Genomic DNA, 24,204 nt, shown 5'->3' with positions numbered 1-24,204 from the left:
ACATTGGAAAGGCTTTTCTCCTGTGTTTTCAGATTCCCTAACTGGGCAAAACTCCTTCCACAGTGGGACACTGGAAAGGCTTTTCTCCTGTGTTTTCAGATTCCCTAACTGGGTAAAACTCCTTCCACAGTGGGACATTGGAAAGGCTTTTCTCCTGTGTTTTCAGATTCCCTAACTGGGTAAAACTCCTTCCACAGTGGGACATTGGAAAGGCTTTTCTCCTGTGTTTTCAGATTCCCTAACTGGGCAAAACTCCTTCCACAGTGGGACATTGGAAAGGCTTTTCTCATGTGTTTTCAGATTCCCTAACTGGGTAAAACTCATTCCACAGTGGGACATTGGAAAGGCTTTTCTCATGTGTTTTCAGATTCCCTAACTGGGTAAAACTCATTCCACAGTGGGACATTGGAAAGGCTTTTCTCATGTGTTTTCAGATGCCATAACTGGGTAAAAACTCCTTCCACAGTGGGACATTGGAAAGGCTTTTCTCATGTGTTTTCAGATTCCCTAACTGGGTAAAAACTCCTTCCACAGTGGGACACTGGAAAGGCTTTTCTCCTGTGTTTTCAGATGCCATAACTGGGTAAAAACTCCTTCCACAGTGGGACATTGGAAAGGCTTTTCTCATGTGTTTTCAGATTCCCTAACTGGGTAAAACTCCTTCCACAGTGGGACATTGGAAATACTTTTTCTCCTGTGTGTGCCTACTCTAGCATTTTCAGACTCCCTAACTGGGTAAAACATTTGCAGATTCTATTCTATTGCACAACAGAACATTTTGCAACTGTTTCTATTGGACACATTCTGGTAAGTCCCTCCCCGTTTCACTCCATTTAAGAAACGTTTTGGAATGAATACACCCCAGGGGTTGGAACCAACATTTTATTCCAATTGTTGTCATTCTGAACAGAACCACTATTTTTTTCAATAAAGTTCTGAACCGGTTCAAACCACCCAAAAATTACAGATTGATATCGTTCCTTTCTGTTCCTTTTTTAACCTTTGAAATTGACATTTTTTTTACATTTAGCTCATTCAATTATTCACCAATCAGTGTGGACAGAGCAGTTTGCTATGGAGCTGGCCAGCTAGTTGTTTACATGTGGACAGAGCAGCTTGCTATGGAGCTGGCCAGCTAGTTGTTTACATGTGGACAGAGCAGTTTGCTATGGAGGAATGGTGTGGGTGTATATCGGTCATGAAAAATATGAATGCGAGTAGACCACTGATTGGCCAGCTCATCCTCCTTTAGACCGCTGATTGGCCAGCTCATCCTCCTCAGGGAGATGACATAATGTTCTATGAGGAAATAGTTTGAGATACAAGTTTGAGATGGGGTTTTTGAAGTGTGAATTTATACTTTGGCCACAAATACGAGTATAGGATGACTCAACAACGTTTATTTGGATGAGTTAACAGAATATGAACTTTTAAAAGTGAGATTTTCACTGGAAGGCAGCTTTAAAACAATGTTATTAATATAATATAATACAATGTAATATGCCATTTAGCAGACGCTTTTATCCAAAGCGACTTACAGTCATGCATGCATACATTTTTACGTATGGGTGGTCCCGGGGATCGAACCCACTACCTTGGCGTTACAAGCGCCGTGCTCTACCAGCTGAGCTACAGAGGACCACTAATTAACCAGTGACAATGCTTTCTTTCCCGGTTCTGTTTCTGTTCCTCAATATTTTTTGTTCTTATGCGGTTTTATGTTCTGTTCTCCGAACCATTTCCAACTCCTGGGGTCGTTGTTAAGACTGTGTGTGTTCTCTCATGCCTTTTCAGGTTCCCTAACTGGGTAAAACCCTTTCCACACTGGGAACAATGGAGAGACTTCTCTCTTGTGTGTATTGTTTTATGTTCTTTCAGGCTCCGTAACCGTGTAAAACTCTTTCCACACTGGGAACATTGGAAAGGCTTCTCTCCGGTGTGTGTTCTTTTATGATCGTTCAGATACCCTAACCGTGTAAAACCCTTTCCACACTGGGAGCATTGAAAAGGTTTCTCTCCTGTGTGTAATTGTTTATGGTTTTTTAGGTTCGCTAACTTGGTAAAATTCTTTCCACACAGAGAGCAATGGTAAGATCTCTCCCCTGTGTGTGTCCTTTCATGCACCTTTAGGCTCCCTAACTGTGTAAAACTCTTTCCACACTGGGAGCATTGGTAAGGCTTCTCTCCTGTGTGTGTTTTCTCGTGCTTTTTCAGGTTTCCTAACCGTGTAAAACCCTTTCCACACTGGGAACATTGGAAAGGCTTCTCTCCTGTGTGTAATTTCGTATGTTTTATTAGGTTCCTTAACTTGGTAAAATCCTTTCCACACAGAGAGCAATGGTAAGATGTCTCCCCTTTGTGTATCGTTTCATGCTTTTTCAGGTTTCCTAACCACCTGAAACCCTTTCCACACTGGGAGCATTGGAGAGGCTTCTCTTCTGTGTGTATTATTTTATGTTCTTTCAGGCTCCCTAAACGTGTAAAACTCTTTCCACACTGGGAACATTGGAAAGGCTTCTCTCCTGTGTGTATTCTCTCATGCCTTTTCAGGTTCCCTAACCGTGTAAAACCCTTTCCACACTGGGAACATTGGAAAGGCTTCTCTCCTGTGTGTGTTCTATCATGGATTTTCAGTTTCCATAACCACTTAAAACTCATATTACACTGGGAACAGTGATGTCGTCCTGCTGGTTTGGGCGTCTCTGGGTCTGGTTCCGCTGTAGGACTCTTCCTGCTGTCAGAGTGAGAGTCTGGTCTCTCTCCTGCCAAAGACACAGTATTTAGTTAAACAGAGACCTGCATGAAACCTCCACATGATAATACTGTCTTCCTATGAGGTTTAATCCAGACTAGATCCCTCATTATAATATAGGAAATTTGCATCCTGGATGCTGGTTGGTTGATAGCAGTTAGTTATCTACGATAATCCATGGGTAATGGCTGTTAACAGTTCAATTTTAATTATCCCTACACATCCACTGTCCCACAGCCCCGGCCAGGCAATTCATAAACTAATCTCCACTGGAAACAATCATCCAGTCGATATCACCCCATGTTTCTAGTCTAGCATTTGGTTTGTAACAGAGGGGATTTATAGAAACCTCTGTCTCTCCGACCTCTGCAAGTGTTAGAACCATTTTCTATGTAAAATAACATTAGTATAGAACTTTTTTTGGTGATTTAATATTGGATAGAAATCGATTTTTTTTTTTATGTTTAAATGTTTTTATTTTATTTCCGTTTATTTCACCCTTTTTACTCTCAGAATCACTTCAGTTTGTTTTACATCAATATCAACTGGAACCTGTTTTACCATTAATATCAACTGGAACCTGTTTCACCATCAATATCAATTGGAACCTGTTTTACATAAATATCAATTGGAACCTGTTTTACATCAATATCAACTGGAACCTGTTTCACCATCAATATCAATTGGAACCTGTTTTACATAAATATCAATTGGAACCTGTTTTACATCAATATCAATTGGAACCTGTTTTACCATCAATATCAATTAGAACCTGTTTCACCATCAATATCAATTGGAACCTGTTTTACCATCAATATCAACTGGAATCTGTTTTACCATCAATATCAACTGGAACCTGTTTTACCATTAATATCAACTGGAACCTGTTTTACCATCAATATCAATTTGAACCTGTTTTACATCAATATCAATTGGAACCTGTTTTACCATCAATATCAACTGGAACCTGTTTTACCATCAATATCAATTTGAACCTGTTTTACATCAATATCAATTGGAACCTGTTTTACCATCAATATCAACTGGAACCTGTTTCACCATCAATATCAATTAGAACCTGTTTCACCATCAATATCAATTGGAACCTGTTTTTACCATCAATATCAACTGGAACCTGTTTCACCATCAATATCAACTGGAACCTGTTTTACATCAATATCAATTAGAACCTGTTTCACCATCAATATCAACTGGAACCTGTTTCACCATCAATATCAATTGGAACCTGTTTTACCATCAATATCAGCTGGAACCTGTTTTACATCAATATCAATTAGAACCTGTTTCACCATCAATATCAATTAGAACCTGTTTCACCATCAATATCAATTGGAACCTGTTTTACCATCAATATCAATTGGAACCTGTTTTACATCAATATCAATTGGAACCTGTTTTACATCAATATCAACTGGAACCTGTTTCACCATCAATATCAACTGGAACCTGTTTTACATCAATATCAATTAGAACCTGTTTTACATCAATATCAATTAGAACCTGTTTTACCATCAATATCAATTGGAACCTGTTTTACCATCAATATCAATTAGAACCTGTTTTACCATCAATATCAACTGGAACCAGTTTTACATCAATATCAATTGGAACCTGTTTTACCATCAATATCAATTGGAACCTGTTTTACCATCAATATCAATTAGAACCTGTTTTACCATCAATATCAACTGGAACCTGTTTTACCATCAACAACCAGTGTGCTTGGCTAGAAACTATGCCAATAGAATGAACAACCAGTGTGCTTCTATAGTTCTATTATATACAGTGTTTTTGGAAAGTATTCAGACCCTTTGACGTCTCCCTGTCCTTGCCGCTGAAAAACATCCCCACAGCATGATGCTGCCGCCACCATGCTTCACCGTAGGGATGGTGCCAGGTTTCCTCCAGACGTGATGCTTGGCATTCAGGCCAAAGAGTTCAATCTTGGTTTCATCAGACCAGAGAATCTTGTTTCTCATGGTCTGAGAGTCTTTAGGTGTCTTTTGGCAAACTCCAAGCGGGCTGTCATGTGCCTTTTACTGAGGAGTGGCTTCCGTCTGGCCACTCTACCATAAAGGCCTGATTGGTGGAGTGCTGCAGAGATGGCTGTCCTTCTGGAAGATGCTCCCATCTCCACAGAGGAACTCTGGAGCTCTGTCAGAGTGACCATCGGGTTCTTGGTCACCTCCATGACCAAGGCCCTTCTCCCCCGATTGCTCAGTTTGGCTGGGCGGCCAGCTCTAGGAAGAGTCTTGGTGGTTCCAAACTTCTTCCATTTAAGAATGATGCAGGCCACTCTGTTCTTGGAGTTCTTCAATGCTGCAGAAATTATTTGGTACCCTTCCACAGATCTGTGCCTCGACACAATCCTGTCTCGGCGCTCTACGGACAATTCCTTCGTCCTCATGGCTTGGTTTTTGCTCTGACATGCACTGTCAACTGTGGGACCTTATATAGACAGGTGTGTGCCTTTCCAAATCATGTCCAATCAATTGAATTTACCCCAGGTGGACTCCAATCAAGTTGTAGAAACATACAGTGGGGGAAAAAAGTATTTAGTCAGCCACCAATTGTGCAAGTTCTCCCACTTAAAAAGATGAGAGAGGCCTGTAATTTTCATCATAGGTACACGTCAACTATGACAGACAAATTGAGAAAGAAAAATCCAGATAATCACATTGTAGGATTTTTTATGAATTTATTTGCAAATTATGGTGGAAAATAAGTATTTGGTCACCTACAAACAAGCAAGATTTCTGGCTCTCACAGACCTGTAACTTCTTCTTTAAGAGGCTCCTCAGTCCTCCACTCGTTACCTGTATTAATGGCACCTGTTTGAACTTGTTATCGGTATAAAAGACACCTGTCCACAACCTCAAACAGTCACACTCCAAACTCCACTATGGCCAAGACCAAAGAGCTGTCAAAGGACACCAGAAACAAAATTGTAGACCTGCACCAGGCTGGGAAGACTGAATCTGCAATAGGTAAGAAGCTTGGTTTGAAGAAATCAACTGTGGGAGCAATTATTAGGAAATGGAAGACATACAAGACCACTGATAATCTCCCTCGATCTGGGGCTCCACGCAAGATCTCACCCCGTGGGGTCAAAATGATCACAAGAATGGTGAGCAAAAATCCCAGAACCACACGGGGGGACCTAGTGAATGACCTGCAGAGAGCTGGGACCAAAGTAACAAAGCCTACCATCAGTAACACACTACGCCGCCAGGGACTCAAATCCTGCAGTGCAAGACGTGTCCCCCTGTTTAAGCCAGTACATGTCCAGGCCCGTCTGAGGTTTGCTAGAGTGCATTTGGATGATCCAGAAGAGGATTGGGAGAATGTCATATGGTCAGATGAAACCAAAATATAACTTTTGGGTAAAAACTCAACTCGTCGTGTTTGGAGGACAAAGAATGCTGAGTTCCATCCAAAGAACACCATACCTACTGTGAAGCATGGGGGTGGAAACATCATGCTTTGGGGCTGTTTTTCTGCAAAGGGACCAGGACGACTGATCCGTGTAAAGGAAAGAATGAATGGGGCTATGTATCGTGAGATTTTGAGTGAAAACCTCCTTCCATCAGCAAGGGCATTGAAGATGAAACGTGGCTGGGTCTTTCAGCATGACAATGATCCCAAACACACCGCCCGGGCAATGAAGGAGTGGCTTCGTAAGAAGCATTTCAAGGTCCTGGAGTGGCCTAGCCAGTCTCCAGATCTCAACCCCATAGAAAATCTTTGGAGGGAGTTGAAAGTCCGTGTTGCCCAGCGACAGCCCCAAAACATCACTGCTCTAGAGGAGATCTGCATGGAGGAATGGGCCAAAATACCAGCAACAGTGTGTGAAAACCTTGTGAAGACTTACAGAAAACGTTTGACCTGTGTCATTGCCAACAAAGGGTATATAACAAAGTATTGAGAAACTTTTATTATTGACCAAATACTTATTTTCCACCATAATTTGCAAATAAATTCATTAAAAATCCTACAATGTGATTTTCTGGATTTTATTTTCTCATTTTGTCTGTCAAAGTTGACGTGTACCTATGATGAAAATTACAGGCCTCTCTCATCTTTTTAAGTGGGAGAACTTGCACATTTGGTGGCTGACTAAATACTTTTTTCCCCCACTGTATCAAGGATGATCAGTGGAAACAGGATGCACCTGAGCTCAATTTCGAGTCTCATAGCAAAGGGTCTGAATACTTATGTAAATAAGGTATTTCTGATTTTTATTTTTAATAAATTTGCTACAATTTCTAAAAACCTGTTTTTGCTTTGTCATTACAGGGTTCTGTGTGCAGATTGATGAAGAAAAAAAGTTATTTAATCCATTTTAGAATAAGGCTGTAACGTAACAAAATGTGGAAAAGGTCAAGGGGTCTGAATACTTTCCGAATGCACTGTATGTATATATATATATATGTGTGTGGGCCACACAAGCTCACAGAACGGGACCGGCGAGAACTGTAGTGCGTAGCACCAAAAAATGAGTCTGTCCACGGTTGCAACATTCACTACGAGTTCCAACTGCCTCTGGAAGCAACGTCCCTTGGCCATCTGTTGGCAGATCTAAAAACAACGCAGTGGCAATCTACACCTGTCATATGTTGGGTTTCTTTATCAGATAATAAAACATCATTAGACCAACCCTGATTCCTTGGCCATCTGTTGGCAGATCTAAAACACAACGCAGTGGCAATCTACACCTGTCATATGTTGGGTTTCTTTATCAGATAATAAAACATCATTAGACCAACCCTGATTCCTTGGCCATCTGTTGGCTGATCAAAACACAACGCACTCTACACCGGTCATGAAGGATAAATAAAATGCATTTACTCAATAAAATAAAGTTAATGAAAACATGTTCATCTTTTAAAAAAATAACTGTTTTATGAAAGAATGAAGGCAGTCAAACCCATGTTCTGGTGAAGCACTCCTCTTCACCTCATGCTTAAAACAGCCCTTAGTTGTGTTATTTATGATAATCCACAGGTTCTCATGCCTTATTGCTTCAATTCAAATAACCGGTGGCCAGTATTTTTAGAACATTTAATTAAATAATTAAATAATCCTTCCTTGTCTTGGTTCTGTCCTCTTTATCATTTGAAATCAGACATGAGTTGGCTGTAATATATGATATGGTATCATAAGAGATTTCAATCAGATCAGTCTGCCTAACTTATAACTGAAAAACTATGGACCTAATACTAACACCATTGATATTTAATCATGTTTTTTTTTTTTTTTATTATAACTTTGCTGTCATGGGATGTCGCGTATAGAGACTGAGCAAAGCACTACAGAAAGAGATATTCAGCGACGTTTAAAAATGTTGTGAAAAATAAAAGCATTTGTTCTATTAACATTTTGTTGACGCCTCCACGCTTGATCAATTCCTACAGTACAGAACAACATATCCAAGTGTAGAATGACATTTTAAAACCACACATTAGTTGACTAATTACAACTGCAGAGTTTGTTCCCCTGTTTTTAAGATAGTACTCACTGTATTTACTGGTGTTAATCAGTTCTCCAGTCTTCTGTTCTTCTTCTTCCTCCTCCAATGTGACAGTAATCTCCCCCTTCCTCCTTAACTCCAAAAAACGTCCTCCTCTTCTTTCACTGTAACATCCTCCTCCTCTTTCACTCTGAACGCGTCTTCCTCTTCTTTCACTGTAACATCCTCCTCCTCTTTCACTCTGAACGCGTCTTCCTCTTCTTTCACTGTAACGTCTTTCTCTTCTTCTTTCACGGTAACAGCTTCACCCTCTACTTGTTTTTGTATTGTAACATCCTCCTCTTCCTCCTCCTCTTTCACTAGAGCTTCTTTCTCCGTCCAGCAGACCTCCTCTTCTTTAGCAGGAGGAGAGTAGCTTAGTGACCTCATGGTCGGGGATGTTAGCTAGCTAGGCTAGTGCTAACTTAACCAGCCAGCTAGCAGACGAACAGCAACAACGTCAATACGAAATTAAATGGGAAAACGAGTCGTTTCCACAGAAGTGTGTTTAAAACATAGTTGCAAATAAATCGTCTAAAGAAGTTGAACGTTTCGACTATGTTGGCGAGCTACCGAGGAGGCTGCAGTTGGTGAAGAAGCGTTCCGTCCACTAGATTATACGTCACACTAGCAGCATCACCTGAAAGACGCACATCGCCATCTGCTGTCTGGAGTGGGTAACGCAGTTGAGGGGAAAAAAACTTGATTTCATTGAATAATATTATATCAACACGTACAGAGAACAGCATGTGTTGATTGATTAGTTCAGATATAATCAAAATTATCAAAATAGGCACCTACAGTTGACACCCTTGATAAAGATGAGGAAAAATTACTTTAAAAAATAACTAATTCAAATACTTTGCTATTTTGTTTGCAAAACATTTCTTTTAAAAAGTAATACAATTGCTAAGAGAAAGGGCTGAAAATAGATCTCCTTGGCAACGCACACCAATGGTGGGTTTAGAGTCGAAATGAGAACGCATGAGCAGAAAATAACCCCATACCTACTGTCAAATATGGTGCTGGATCTTTGATGTTATGGGGCTATTTTTGCTTCTACTGGTCCTGGGGCCCATGTTAAGGTCAACAGCATCATGAACTTTACCCGGTACCAGGATATTTTAGCCCAAGACTTGGTTGCCTCTGCCAGGAGGCTGAAACTTGGACGCAAGTGGATCTTCCAGCAAGACCGTAACCCCAAGCACACATGAAAATCCACAAAGAAATGGTTAATTGGGCCCAAAATCAACATTTTTCAATGGCCATCTCAGTCTTCGGGCTTGAATTCCATTGAACACCTGTGGTTTGAATTGAAGAGGGCAGTCCATAAGAGCAGACGAAGGATATCAAGGATCTGGAAAGATTCTGTATGGAGGAATGGTCTAAGATCCCTCACAATGTGTTCTCCAATCTCATAAAACATTGTAGAAAATGGCTCAGTGTATTTGTATTTGTATTTCTTTATTATGGATCCCCATTAGTTCCTGCCAAGGCAGCGGCTACTCTTCCTGGGGTTTATTATGGATCCCCATTAGTTCCTGCCAAGGCAGCGGCTACTCTTCCTGGGGTTTATTATGGATCCCCATTAGTTCCTGCCAAGGCAGCGGATACTCTTCCTGGGGTTTATTATGGATCCCCATTAGTTCCTGCCAAGGCAGCAGCTACTCTTCCTGGGGTTTATTATGGAATGCCCCATAATGACAAAGTGGAAACTGTTTTTTAGAAATGTTAGCTAATTTATAAAACATTAAAAACAGAAATACCTTATTTACATAAGTATTCAGACACTTTGTTATGAGACTCAAAATTGAGCTCAGGTGCATCCTGTTTCCATTGATCATCCTTGAGATGTTTCAACAACTTGATTGGAGTCCACCCGTGGTAAATGTAATTGATTGGACATGATTTGGAAAGGCAGACACCTCTCTGTATAACGTCCCACAGTGCCTAGTCAGAGCAAAAACCAAGCCATGAGGTCGAAGGAATTGTCCGTAGAGCTCCGAGACAGGATTGTGTCGAGGCACAGATCTGGGAAAGGGTACCAAAACATTTCTGCAGCAATGAAGGTGCCCAAGAACACAGTGGCCTCCATCATTCTTAAATGGAAGAAGTTTGGAACCACCAAGACTCTTCCTAGAGCTGGCTGCCCGGCCAAACTGAGCAATCGGGGAGAAGGGCCTTGGTCAGGAGGTGACCAAGAACCCGATGATCACTCTGACAGAGTTCCAGAGTTCCTTTGTGGAGATGGGAGAACCTTCCAGAAGGACAACCATCTCTGCAGCACTCCACCAAGCAGGCCTTTATGGTAGTGGCCAGATGGAAGCCAATCCTCAGTTAAAGGCACATGACAGCCCGCTTGGAGTTTGCCAAAGGGCACCCAAAGGACTCAGACCATGAGAAACAAGATTCTCTGGTCTGATGAAACCAAGATTGAACTCTTTGGCCCGAATGCCAAGGAGTGTCTTTGGGACAAGTCTCTGAATGTCCTTGAGTGGCCCAGCCAGAGCCCGGACTTGAACCCGATATAACATCTCTGGAGAGACCTGAAAATAGCTGTGCAGCGACGCTCCCCATCCAACCTGACAGAGCTTGAGAGGATCTGCAGAGAAGAATGGGAGAAACTCCCCAAATACAGGTGTGCCAAGCTTGTAGCGTCATACTCAAGAAGACTCGAGGCTGTAATCGCTGCCAAAGGTGCTTCAACAAAGTACTGAGTGAAGATTCTGAATACTTATGTAAATGTGATATTTCAGTTTTTATTGTATAAAAACCTGTTTTTGATTTGTCATTTTGGGGTATTATGTGTAGATTGATGAGGAAAAACAACAACAATGTAATCCATTTTAGAATAAGGCTGTAACGTAGCAAAATGTGGAAAAAGTCAATGGGTCTGAATACTTTCCGAATGCCCTGTAATGAACGTCCACTAGCGGCATTCCACATTTGATTTATATTCAGACAAAAATATGTTGCAATAATCAAATGCTTTTTACAATCAGCACCTGTGCTTTCTTTCTCTGACATGGTGGAATAATACTTTTGGGAACATTGAGGAGGTAGCTAGTGAATGTTCCACATGTCAACAACTTATCAAAGTTATCAGAACAACGTCATCACATTTTCATACACCTTTAGCTTGATGACTAGAACACAAATTAAGTCAATGAAACAAAACGACTAAATTGATGAGGTTTCAAGGTTAGAATCAATAAATAGGCTACACATTCTATTCATCTATTTAATAATCTACAAATATCCAAATAATTTCATGGACATCAAAGGGTTTAGACTTGTATTCAATCAATCAAAATCATAATCAAAATAAAATACACATTTTAAAATGTTAATCTGATGTTAGACATGATCATGTCTCGAGAAGAAAAAACTCAAGTATGCCACATTTTTTTGTAAGGCTCTGTCGCAGCCGGCCGCGACCGGGAGACTCATGGGCGGCGCACAATTGGCCCAGCGTCGTCCAGGGTAGGGGAGGGAATGGCCGGCAGGGATGTAGCTCAGTTGATAGAGCATGGCGTTTGCAACGCCAGGGTTGTGGGTTCGATTCCCCACGGGGGCCAGTATAAAAAAAAAAGATGTATTCACTAACTGTAAGTCGCTCTGGATAAGAGCGTCTGCTAAATGACTAAAATGTAAATGTAAGATTTCATATAAACATGATTTCATGTGGCTTAAACAAAAACAAATTCTCAGTCAAAAACACAAGTCAGAACACAGCCCCTCTATTCTCTTATTTAGGTCCTGTGTCCTAGAAAATGTCTTTCCACAATTAGGTTCCCTAACTGACTGAAACGCTTTCCACAATTAGGTTCCCTAACTGACTGAAACTCTTTCCACACTGGGAGCAGTGGTATTTCTTATCCTATCCTGTGTGTGCCCTCTCATGTGTTTTCAGATTCCATAACTGGGTAAAACTCCTTCCACAGTGGACATTGGAAAGGCTTTTTCTCCTGTGTGCGCCTACTCGAGCATTTCCAGACTCCCTAACTGGGTAAAACATTTGCAGATTCTATTCTATTGCACAACAGAACATTTTGCAACTGTTTCGAGTTTCTATTGGACAAATTCTGGTAAGTCCCTCCCCGTTTCACTCCATTTAAGAAACGTTTTGGAATGAATACACCCCAGGGGTTGTAACCAACATTTTATTCCAATTGTTTTGTTCTGAAGAGAACCACTATTTTTTTCAAAAAAGTTCTGAACTGGTTCAAACCACCCAAAAAGTACCGATTGATATCGTTCCTTTCTGTTCCTTTTTTAACCTTTGAAATTCACATTTTTTACATTTAGCTCATTCAATTATTCACCAATCAGTGTGGACAGAGCAGATTGCTATGGAGCGGGCCAGCTAGGTGTTTACATGTGGACAGAGCAGTTTGCTATGGAGCTGGCCAGCTAGTTGTTTACATGTGGACAGAGCAGTTTGCTATGGAGCTGGCCAGCTAGTTGTTTACATGTGGACAGAGCAGTTTGCTATGGAGCTGGCCAGCTAGTTGTTTACATGTGGACAGAGCAGATTGCTATGGAGCTGGCTAGCTAGTTGTTTACATGTGGACAGAGCAGATTGCTATGGAGCTGGCCAGCTAGTTGTTTACATGTGGACAGAGCAGATTGCTATGGAGCTGGCCAGCTAGTTGTTTACATGTGGACAGAGCAGTTTGCTATGGAGGAATGGTGTGGGTGTATATCGGTCATGAAAAATATGAATGCAAGTAGACCACTGATTGGCCAGCTCATCCTCCTTTAGACCGCTGATTGGCCAGCTCATCCTCCTCAGGGAGATGACATAATGTTCTATGAGGAAATAGTTTGAGATACAAGTTTGAGATGGGGTTTTTGAAGTGTGAATTTATACTTTGGCCACAAATACGAGTATAGGATGACTCAACAACGTTTATTTGGATGAGTTAACAGAATATGAACTTTTAAAAGTGAGATTTTCACTGGAAGGCAGCTTTAAAACAATGTTATTAATATAATATAATAATAATATGCCATTTAGCAGACGCTTTTATCCAAAGCGACTTACAGTCATGCATGCATACATTTTTACGTATGGGTGGTCCCGGGGATCGAACCCACTACCTTGGCGTTACAAGCGCCGTGCTCTACCAGCTGAGCTACAGAGGACCACTAATTAACGAGTGACAATGCTTTCTTTCCCGGTTCTGTTTCTGTTCCTCAATATTTTTTGTTCTTATGCGGTTTTATGTTCTGTTCTCCGAACCATTTCCAACTCCTGGGGTCGTTGTTAAGACTGTGTGTGTTCTCTCATGCCTTTTCAGGTTCCCTAACTGGGTAAAACCCTTTCCACACTGGGAACAATGGAGAGACTTCTCTCCTGTGTGTATTCTCTCATGCCTTTTCAGGTTCCCTAACTGGGTAAAACCCTTTCTACACTGGGAACATTGGAAAGGCTTCTCTCTTGTGTGTATTCTTTTATGGTCCTTCAGGTTCCCTAACCGTGTAAAACCCTTTCCACACTGGGAGCATTGGAAAGGCTTCTTTCCTGTGTGTAACTTTTCATGTTTTTTTAGGTTCCCTAACTTGGTAAAATCCTTTCCACACAGAGAGCAATGGTAAGATGTCTCCCCTTTGTGTGTTCTCTCATGCTTTTTCAGGTTCCCTAACCGTGTAAAACTGTTTCCACACTGGGAGCATTGGAAAGGCTTCTCTCCTGTGTGTGTTCTTTTATGATCTTTCAGATTCCCTAACCGTGTAAAACCCTTTCCACACTGGGAGCATTGAAAAGGTTTCTCTCCTGTGTGTAATTGTTTATGTTTTTTTAGGTTCCCTAACTTGGTAAAATTCTTTCCACACAGAGGACAATGGTAAGATGTCTCCCCTGTGTGTGTCCTTTCATGGACCTTCAGGCTCCCTAACTGTGTAAAACTGTTTCCACACTGGGAGCATTGGAAAGGCTTCTCTCCTGTGTGTGTTCTCTCATGCTTTTTCAGGTTCCCTAACAGGGTAAAACCCTTTCCACACTGGGAACATTGGAAATGCTTCTCTCCAGTGTGTATTAATTGATGTTCTTTCAGGCTCTGTAACCGTGTAAAACTCTTTCCACACTGGGAACATTGGAAAGGCTTCTCTCCTGTGTGTATTCTCTTATGGTCCTTCAGATTCCCTAACCGTGTAAAACCCTTCCCACACTGGGAACATTGGAAAGGCTTCTCTCCTGTGTGTAATTTTGTATGTTTTATTAGGTTCCTTAACTTGGTAAAATCCTTTCCACACAGAGAGCAATGGTAAGATGTCTCCCCTTTGTGTATCGTTTCATGCTTTTTCAGGTTTCCTAACCACCTGAATCCCTTTCCACACTGGGAGCATTGGAAAGGCTTCTCTCCTGTGTGTATTATTTTATGTTCTTTCAGGCTCCCTAACCGTGTAAAACTCTTTCCACACTGGGAACATTGGAAAGGCTTCTCTCCTGTGTGTATTCTCTCATGCCTTTTCAGGTTCCCTAACCGTGTAAAACCCTTTCCACACTGGGAACATTGGGAAGGCTTCTCTCCTGTGTGTGTTCTATCATGGATTTTCAGTTTCCATAACCACTTAAAACTCATATTACACTGGGAACAGTGATGTCGTCCTGCTGGTTTGGGCGTCTCTGGGTCTGGTTCCGCTGTAGGACTCTTCCCGCTGTCAGAGTGAGAGTCAGGTCTCTCTCCTGTCAAAGACAAACATAGTATCTAGTTAAACAGAGACCTGAATGAAACCTCCACATGATAAAACTGTCTTCCTATGAGGTTTAATCCAGACTAGATCCCTCATTATAAAATAGGACATTTGCATCCTGGATGCTGATTGGTTGATAGCATTAGTTATCTACGATAATCCATGGGTAATGGCTGTTAACAGTTCTATTTGAATTATTCCTACACATCCACTGTCCCACAGCCCCGGCCAGGCAATTGATAAACTAATCTCCACTGGAAACAATCATCCAGTCGATATCACCCCATGTTTCTAGTCTAGCAGTTGGTTTGTAACAGAAATGATTTGTATAAACCTCTGTCTCTCCGACCTCTGCAAGTGTTAGAACCATTTTGTATGTAAAATAACATTAGTATAGAACTTATTTTGGTGATTTAATATTGGATAGAAATCGATTTTTTAAATGTTTAAATGTTTTTATTTTATTTCCATTTATTTCACCCTTTTTACTCTCATCATCACTTTAGTTTGTTTTACATCAATATCAACTGGAACCTGTTTTACCATCAATATCAATTAGAACCTGTTTTACCATCAATATCAATTGGAACCTGTTTTACCATCAATATCAATTGGAACCTGTTTTACCATCAATATCAATTGGAACCTGTTTTACCATCAATATCAATTGGAACCTGTTTTACCATCAATATCAACTGGAACCTGTTTTACCATCAATATCAATTGGAACCTGTTTTACCATCAATATCAACTGGAACCTGTTTTACCATCAATATCAATTGGAACCTGTTTTACCATCAATATCAACTGGAACCTGTTTTACCATCAATATCAATTGGAACCCGTTTTACCATCAATATCAATTAGAACCTGTTTTACCATCAATATCAACTGGAACCTGTTTTACCATCAATATCAACTGGAACCTGTTTTACCATCAATATCAATTGGAACCCGTTTTACCATCAATATCAATTAGAACCTGTTTTACCATCAATATCAACTGGAACCTGTTTTACCATCAATATCAATAGGAACCTGTTTTACCATCAATATCAATTAGAACCTGTTTTACATCAATATCAATTAGAACCTGTTTTACCATCAATATCAATTAGAACCTGTTTTACCATCAATATCAATAGGAACCTGTTTAACCATCAATATCAATTAGAACCTGTTTTACCATCAATATCAATTAGAACCTGTTTTACCATCAATATCAATTAGAACCTGTTTTACCATCAATATAAATGAGAACCTGTTTTACCATCAATATCAAGTAGAACCTGTTTCACCATCAATATCAATTGGAACCTGTTTTACCATCAATATAAATTAGAACCTGTTTTACCATCAATATCAATTAGAACCTGTTTCACCATCAATATCAATTAGAACCTGTTTTACCATCAATATCAATTAGAACCTGTTTTACCATCAATATCAACTGGGACCTGTTTTACCATCAATATCAACTGGAACCTGTTTTACCATCAATATCAATTAGAACCTGTTTTACCATCAATATCAACTCGGACCGGTCTATGTTTACCTGGATTTTTGCTTTCTTTACCATTCTACAACAAAATAACTGTGTGACAAACCTTTGAGTATAATAATAAATGGGTTTTCTGTTCCACCAAGAAATGATGTGTACCAAGTTCTTACGATACGAATATCCCTGACTGATTTATATGCATTCATGTGACAGACCACACCCACGTGAATATTTATTGGTCAGCTGCGGCCTGAGTTAGCTTTAGTTGGCTAGCTAGCAAAAATACAATCCATCTAGTTGCTGTCATCCAGCTGCAGAGGTTGATGTGACTGAGTTAGCTTTAGTTGGCTAGCTAGCAAGAGAGAAGAACGTTAGCCAGCCTGCATAGCAACCATTTCTGTTTAGAAAAAAACAACCAGTGTGCTTGGCTAGAAACTATACCAACAGAATGAACAACCAGTGTGCTTGGCTAGAAACTATGCCAATAGAATGAACAACCAGTGTGCTTGGCTAGAAACTATACCAACAGAATGAACAACCAGTGTGCTTCTATAGTTGTTTTATTATATACAGTGCATTTGGAAAGTATTCAGACCCTTTGACTTTTTCCACATTTTGTTACGTTACAACCTTATTCTAAATTTAATTGTTCCCCCCCTCATCAATCTACACACAATACCCCATAATGACAAAGCAAAAACTGGTTTTTAGAAAGGTTTGCTAATTTATTAAAAATACAAAACGTAAATATAACATTTACATAAGTATTCAGACCCTTTACTCTACTTTGTTGAAGCACCTTTGGCAGCGATTACAGCCTCGAGTCTTCTTGGGTATGACGCTACAAGCTTGGCACACCTGTATTTGTGGAGTTTCTCCCATTCTTCTCTGCAGATCCTCTCAAGCTCTGTCAGGTTGGATGGGGAGCGTTGCTGCACAGCTATTTTAGGTCTCTCCAGAAATGTTTAATCAGGTTCAAGTCCGGGCTCTGGCTGGGCCACTCAAGGACATTCAGAGATTTGTCCCGAAGCCACTCCTGCATTGTCTTGGCTGTGTGCTTAGGGTCATTGCCCTGTTGGAAGGTGAACCTTCACCCCAGTCTGAGGCCCTAAGTGCTCTGGAGCAGGTTTTCATCAAGGATCTCTCTGTATTTTGCTCCGTTCATCTTTCCCTCGATCCTGACTAGTCTCCCCCGCTGAAAAACATCCCCACAGCATGATGCTGCCACCACCACGCTTCACTGTAGGGATGGTGCCAGGTTTCCTCCAGACGTGATGCTTGGCATTCAGGCCAAATAGTTCAATCTTGGTTTCATCAGACCAGAGAATCTTGTTTCTCATGGTCGGAGTCCTTTAGGTGCCTTTTGGCAAACTCCAAGCGGGCTGTCATGTGCCTTTTACTGAGGAGTGGCTTCCGTCTGGCCACTCTACCATAAAGGCCTGATTGGTGAAGTGCTGCAGAGATGGTTGTCCTTCTGGAAGGTTCTCCCATCTCCACAGAGGAACTCTGGAGCTCTCTCAAAGTGACCATCGGGTTCTTGGTCACCTCCCTGACCAAGGCCCTTCTCCCCTGATTGCGCAGTTTGACCGGGCAGCCAGCTCTAGGAAGAGTCTTGGTGGTTCCAAACTTCTCCCATTTAAGAATGATGGAGGCCACTCTGTTCTTGGAGTTCTTCAATGCTGCAGAAATTATTTGGTACCCTTCCACAGATCTGTGCCTGTCTCGGAGCTCTACGGACAATTCCTTCGACCTCATGGCTTGGTTTTTGCTCTGACATGCACTGTCAACTGTGGGACCTTATATAGACAGGTGTGTGCCTTTCCAAATCATGTACAATCAATTGAATTTACCCCAGGTGGACTCCAATCAAGTTGTAGAAACATATCAAGGATGATCAATGGAAACAGGATGCACCTGAGCTCAATTTCGAGTCTCATAGCAAAGGGTCTGAATACTTATGTAAATAAGGTATTTCTGATTTTTTATTTTTAATAAATTTGCTACAATTTCTAAAAACCTGTTTTTGCTTTGTCATTACAGGGTTCTGTGTGTAGATTGATGAAGAAAAAAAGTTATTTAAGGCATTTTACAATAAGGCTGTAACGTAAAAAAATGTGGAAAAGGTCAAGGGGTCTGAATACTTTCCGAATGCACTGTATGCATGTACATTTACATTTACATTTTAGTCATTTAGCAGACGCTCTTATCCAGAGCGACTTACAGGAGCAATTAGGGTTAAGTGCCTTGCTCAGGGGCACATTTACGCCATTTAGCAGACGCTCTTATCCAGAGCGACTTACAAATTGGTGCATTCACCCTATAGCTAGTGGGAAAACCACTTTACAATTTATTTATTTATTTATTTATTTATTTTTTGGGGGGGGTGGGTTGGGGTAAGGGGGTGTAGAAGGATTACATTATCCTATCCCAGGTATTCCTTAAAGAGGTGGGGTTTCAAATGTCTCCGGAAGGTGGTGAGTGACTCCGCTGTCCTGGCGTCGTGAGGGAGCTTGTTCCACCATTGGGGTGCCAGAGCAGCGAACAGTTTTGACTGGGCTGAGCGGGAACTGTGCTTCCGCAGAGGAAGGGGAGCCAGCAGGCCAGAGGTGGATGAACGCAATGCCCTCGTTTGGGTGTAGGGACTGATCAGAGCCTGAAGGTACGGAGGTGCCGTTCCCCTCACTGCTCCATAGGCAAGCACCATGGTCTTGTAACGGATGCGAGCTTCAACTGGAAGCCAGTGGAGTGTGCGGAGGAGGGGGGTGACGTGAGAGAACTTGGGAAGGTTGAACACCAGACGGGCTGCGGCATTCTGGATGAGTTGTAGGGGTTTAATGGCACAGGCAGGGAGCCCAGCCAACAGCGAGTTGCAGTAATCCAGACGGGAGATGACAAGTGCCTGGATTAGTATGTATGTATGTATGTATGTATATATATATATATACATACATACATACATATATATATATATATATATATATATATTGTGATGTCACGAGAGGCTGTGTCCTGGAGGGACGTTACATCCCCTGAGGTGGCTGCAAACCCAGACAGCTATGGCTCCATCTGCTGGTATGGTCGGGAACTTCACCCCTCTATGGCCAATCTTCCCACGCAGCTGAAACAAATGAGGAGCTGATGAGCTGAAGGTTTGGGAAGTGAAGAGAGACAGTCTCCAACCTGGGCTCTCTGGAGGACAAGAGTGCTGCACGTCCACTTCCATGAGGAATATAAGGATTTGGAGATACTTACCTTTGGGAAATACTCACCTTTGGATATATGCACCTGTGGAAATACGTGTGGGACATTTGGAAGGACGTTTTGCTGGGTTGGCCACTAGCTGCAACGTGGAATACAGTAAGGCTGGGGAAAAGTTATTTGAGCGAGGGAGAGTTATGATTTTGGATGTGGAAGAGACATCCCTGAACTGTTAACCCTTAAGAGCCACCAGAGAACAGTATTGTGTTATACTTTCGTTAGTTTCCCCCAGACCTTTAATAAAATCCTTGTTTTGATTGAACCTGGTCTCCTTGCACTACTTGAGCAATCCCGCTGAAAGCTGTGTAGCCTCTCGTGACATCACAGATGGTGGAGAATACGGAGCACGCCAAGCGTTAATAGTGCATGTCAGAGGAGGATACCGAAGGTTTGATCACCCAGTTTTCCAAGTTGGCCGTAGGCTCCCCGCCGACTGAAATGGAGGACATATTGAAAGCCCTTGTTGCTGGCCAGCAAGCCCAGATGCAAGCAACCGTGGCTCTCTTGGAGGAGCAAAAGACAGCCAACCTTCTGAAGGCAGAGGAATTGCAGTTGCAGAGACAGATGGTTGTCCAAAATACCCGCCCAATAAAGGCAAGTGACTTTATATCTAAGATGGGAGCTACCGATGACATTGAGGCATACCTGCATGCATTTGAGGCCACGGCCACTAGGGAAGCCTGGCCCAAGCAACAGTGGGTTGGTCTGTTAGCCCCTTTCTAACCGGAGAATCGCTGAATGCTGTCCGGGACCTGGGCCCTGACCAGGTTACTGACTATGATGCCCTGAAGTCTGAGATCCTCAGCAGATATGGACTCACAAAGTTTGGTATGGCCCAGCGCTTTCACGGCTGGACCTTCCAACCAGACCAACCTCCTCGGGCGCAGATGCATGAACTTGTCCGAATCGCAAGGAAATGGCTGGATCCGCAGAGGAATGCAGCAGCGGCGGTGGTGGAGGCCGTTGTGGTGGATCGTTACCTACGCGCCCCTGCCTTATGAGGCAAAACGGTTCATCAGTCAACAGGCCTTGACCACGGCTGATCTGACCGTGGAAGCTGTGGAAAAGTACCAGGCCACAGCGGAGATGCTGAATGCTTCCCGAAAAAGACCCCAGGAGTGCGGCCCCACCACAAATGGGAAGAACCCGATCCAAAGGACCCAAGGTCTCGAACCCAGCCACGTCAGGACTTATCCCGGCTCCAGGGGGAGCCAGAAACCAGGCGGGTCCAAGAAGAGTACACCAGGAGGGGGAAACTCGACAGTGTTACCGGTGTGGGGGAGATGGGACATATCTCCTGGCAGTGTGAGAACCCAGCCGAGGAACCTATGCCCACTGCGGAGTCCTCCAGCTCAGCACCCACACACCGTTTGCCTCGCTCTTGGGAGTCGTAGATGGCGGCCCCGATCGACCCCCCCACCTGCCCGGTAACTGTGAATCACCATGATGTGGAGGCCTTACTGGATTCTGGTAGCCGGGCCACCCTGGTGCGTAAGATTTGGTGGGCCCAACGTGTCTGACCCCGGGGAAAGTCCTCCCAGTTTCCTGTGTCCATGGAGACACCAGAGAATACCCCATGACTGAACTTACAATGACCAGCACACGGGGAACCATACACACGACGGCGGGGTGGTTGATTCCCTCCCCGTCCCTGTCCTAATTGGACGAGACTGCCCAGCCTTTTACCCACTCTGGAGAGAGTCTCAGGAGAGGATAACCCGAGTACCTCGGAAACGGAGAGGCAAGACTCATCCTGGGAAGGCTCCGGTGCAATCCTCCGAATTACTCACTCCCGCCCGGGCTCTGATAGGGATGGCAGGTGCCCAGACCGACACAGAGACGGAGCTACAGAATCTGGACAAAGAACTGTCTGGTCTGAAGGGGACCGCTGAGAGGTATCGTTTGTTAAAGCAACAGTTAGACATGAAGACAGAAGAGTTAGATATACTCCAGGCTAAACTCCAACAGAGCTCCTTCCATAAGCAACAGGAGGAGCTGGAGAGGCTGCGCAGGACCATCGAGGAGTGTGAGGAGACCCTGCGCAGTAGTAAGGAGGTCCAGAAGAAGGCAGAGGAGAAGTACAAGGTGTTGGAGAACAAGATGAAGAATGCGGAGGCAGAGAGAGAGAAGGAACTGAAAGCTGCTCAACAGAAGCTAAACTCTGCTAAAACCAAGGCTGATGCGTTCAGTAAGAAACTCAAGGAGAGACAACAGGAGGCTGAGTCCCTGGTCCTAGAGGTGGAGGAGTTGAAGAGAGAGCAGGCTGGCAAGCACCACGGCAATGCGGACGCCCTCTCCCGGCGTGATGCCTCTTCGCTGCCTTTACCCCGACGAGGACGTCGGTCCCGAGGAGGGGGATGTGTGATGTCACGAGAGGCTGTGTCCTGGAGGGACGTTACATCCCCCTGAGGTGGCTGCAAACCCAGACAGCTATGGCTCCATCTGCTGGTATGGTCGGGAACTTCACCCCTCTATGGCCAATCTTCCCACGCAGCTGAAACAAATGAGGAGCTGATGAGCTGAAGGTTTGGGAAGGGAAGAGAGACAGTCTCCAACCTGGGCTCTCTGGAGGACAAGAGTGCTGCACGTCCACTTCCATGAGGAATATAAGGATTTGGAGATACTTACCTTTGGGAAATACTCACCTTTGGATATATGCACCTGTGGAAATACGTGTGGGACATTTGGAAGGACGTTTTGCTGGGTTGGCCACTAGCTGCAACGTGGAATACAGTAAGGCTGGGGAAAAGTTATTTGAGCGAGGGAGAGTTATGATTTTGGATGTGGAAGAGACATCCCTGAACTGTTAACCCTTAAGAGCCACCAGAGAACAGTATTGTGTTATACTTTCGTTAGTTTCCCCAGACCTTTAATAAAATCCCTTGTTTTGATTGAACCTGGTCTCCTTGCACTACTTGAGCAATCCCGCTGAAAGCTGTGTAGCCTCTCGTGACATCACAATATATATATGTGTGTGGGCCACACAAGCTCACAGAACGGGACCGGCGAGAACTGTAGTGCGTAGCACCAAAAAATGAGTCTGTCCACGGTTGCAACATTCACTACCGAGTTCCAACTGCCTCTGGAAGCAACGTCCCTTGGCCATCTGTTGGCAGATCTAAAACACAACGCAGTGGCAATCTACACCTGTCATATGTTGGGTTTCTTTATCAGATAATAAAACATCATTAGACCAACCCTGATTCCTTGGCCATCTGTTGGCAGATCTAAAACACAACGCAGTGGCAATCTACACCTGTCATATGTTGGGTTTCTTTATCAGATAATAAAACATCATTAGACCAACCCTGATTCCTTGGCCATCTGTTGGCTGATCAAAACACAATGCACTCTACACCGGTCATGAAGGATAAATAAAATGCATTTACTCAATAAAATAAAGTTAATGAAAACATGTTCATCTTTTTAAAAAATAAAACTGTTTTATGAAAGAATGAAGGCAGTCAAACCCATGTTCTGGTGAAGCAGCACTGCTCTTCACCTCATGCTTAAAACAGCCCTTAGTTGTGTTATTTATGATAATCCACAGGTTCTCACGCCTTATTGCTTCAATTCAAATAACCGGTGGCCAGTATTTTTAGAACATTTCATCCAGATAAAAAAAGAATCCTTCCTTGTCTTGGTTCTGTCCTCTTTTATCATTTGAAATCAGACATGAGTTGGGCTGTAATATATGATATGGTATCATAAGAGATTTCAAATCAGATCAGTCTGCCTAACTTATAACTGAAAAACTATGGACCTAATACTAACACCATTTATATTTAATCATGTTTTTAAAAAAGTATAACTTTGCTGTCATGGGATGTCGTGTATAGAGACTGAGCAAAGCACTACAGAAAGAGATATTCAGCGACGTTTAAAAATGTTGTGAAAAATAAAAGCATTTGTTCTATTAACATTTTGTTGACGCCTCCACGCTTGATCAATTCCTACAGTACAGAACAACATATCCAAGTGTAGAATGCCATTTTAAAACCACACATTAGTTGACTAATTACAACTGCAGAGTTTGTTCCCCTGTTTTTAAGATAGTACTCACTGTATTTACTGGTGTTAATCAGATCTCCAGTCTTCTGTTCTTCTTCTTCCTCCTCATCCAATGTGACAGTAATCTCCCCTTCCTCCTTAACTCCAAAAACGTCTTCCTCTTCTTTCACTGTGACGGTCATCTCCTCCTTCTCCTCCTCCTTCATTCCAAAAACGGCATCCTTCTCTTCCTCCTCTTCTTCTTTCACGGTAGCTAACATCCTCCTCCTCTTTCACCCTGAAAGCTTCTTCCTCTTCTTTCACTGTAACGTCTTTCTCTTCTTCTTTCACGGTAACAGCCTCACCCTCTACTTGTTTTTGTATTGTAACATCCTCCTCTTCCTCCTCCTCTTTCACTGCCTCCTCTTCTTTAGCAGCTGGGGGGGTAGCTGGTCGGGGATGTTAGCTAGCTAG

The 24,204-nt window shown here is 42.6% G+C and overlaps 2 protein-coding genes across 2 annotated transcripts; both read right to left on the bottom strand.

Moving 5' to 3' along the window:
* Positions 1-1,576: 1,576 nt before the first annotated feature.
* On the bottom strand, positions 1,577-8,359 carry LOC121561848 (zinc finger protein 239-like). The gene is made up of 2 exons (XM_045217559.1): positions 8,292-8,359; positions 1,577-2,762 (listed from the first exon to the last, which is right to left on the bottom strand). Exon 2 carries the CDS (start codon positions 2,656-2,658, stop codon positions 1,717-1,719), a length of 942 nt encoding a protein of 313 aa, XP_045073494.1. The 5' UTR covers positions 2,659-2,762; positions 8,292-8,359; the 3' UTR covers positions 1,577-1,716.
* A 5,280-nt stretch (positions 8,360-13,639) lies between these two features.
* On the bottom strand, positions 13,640-23,976 carry LOC121555582 (gastrula zinc finger protein XlCGF26.1-like; the record flags this gene model as incomplete). Its single annotated transcript, XM_041869417.2, has 2 exons — positions 23,804-23,976; positions 13,640-14,973 (listed from the first exon to the last, which is right to left on the bottom strand). Coding segments are annotated over exons 1-2 (1,488 nt in total), but the record flags the coding sequence as incomplete, so codon positions are not given.
* Positions 23,977-24,204: the final 228 nt, after the last annotated feature.

The sequence above is a fragment of the Coregonus clupeaformis genome, unplaced genomic scaffold (assembly GCF_020615455.1).
Source record: "Coregonus clupeaformis isolate EN_2021a unplaced genomic scaffold, ASM2061545v1 scaf1118, whole genome shotgun sequence".
NCBI lineage: Eukaryota > Metazoa > Chordata > Actinopteri > Salmoniformes > Salmonidae > Coregonus > Coregonus clupeaformis.
The sequence above is the reverse complement of the archived record's forward strand: the minus strand, read 5'-3'. Positions and strand labels throughout refer to the sequence as shown.

Coding starts and splice junctions, on each gene's coding strand:
- LOC121561848 (XM_045217559.1), bottom strand. CDS start 2,658: ATGAGTTTTAAGTGGTTATGGAAACTGAAAATCCATGATAGAACACAC.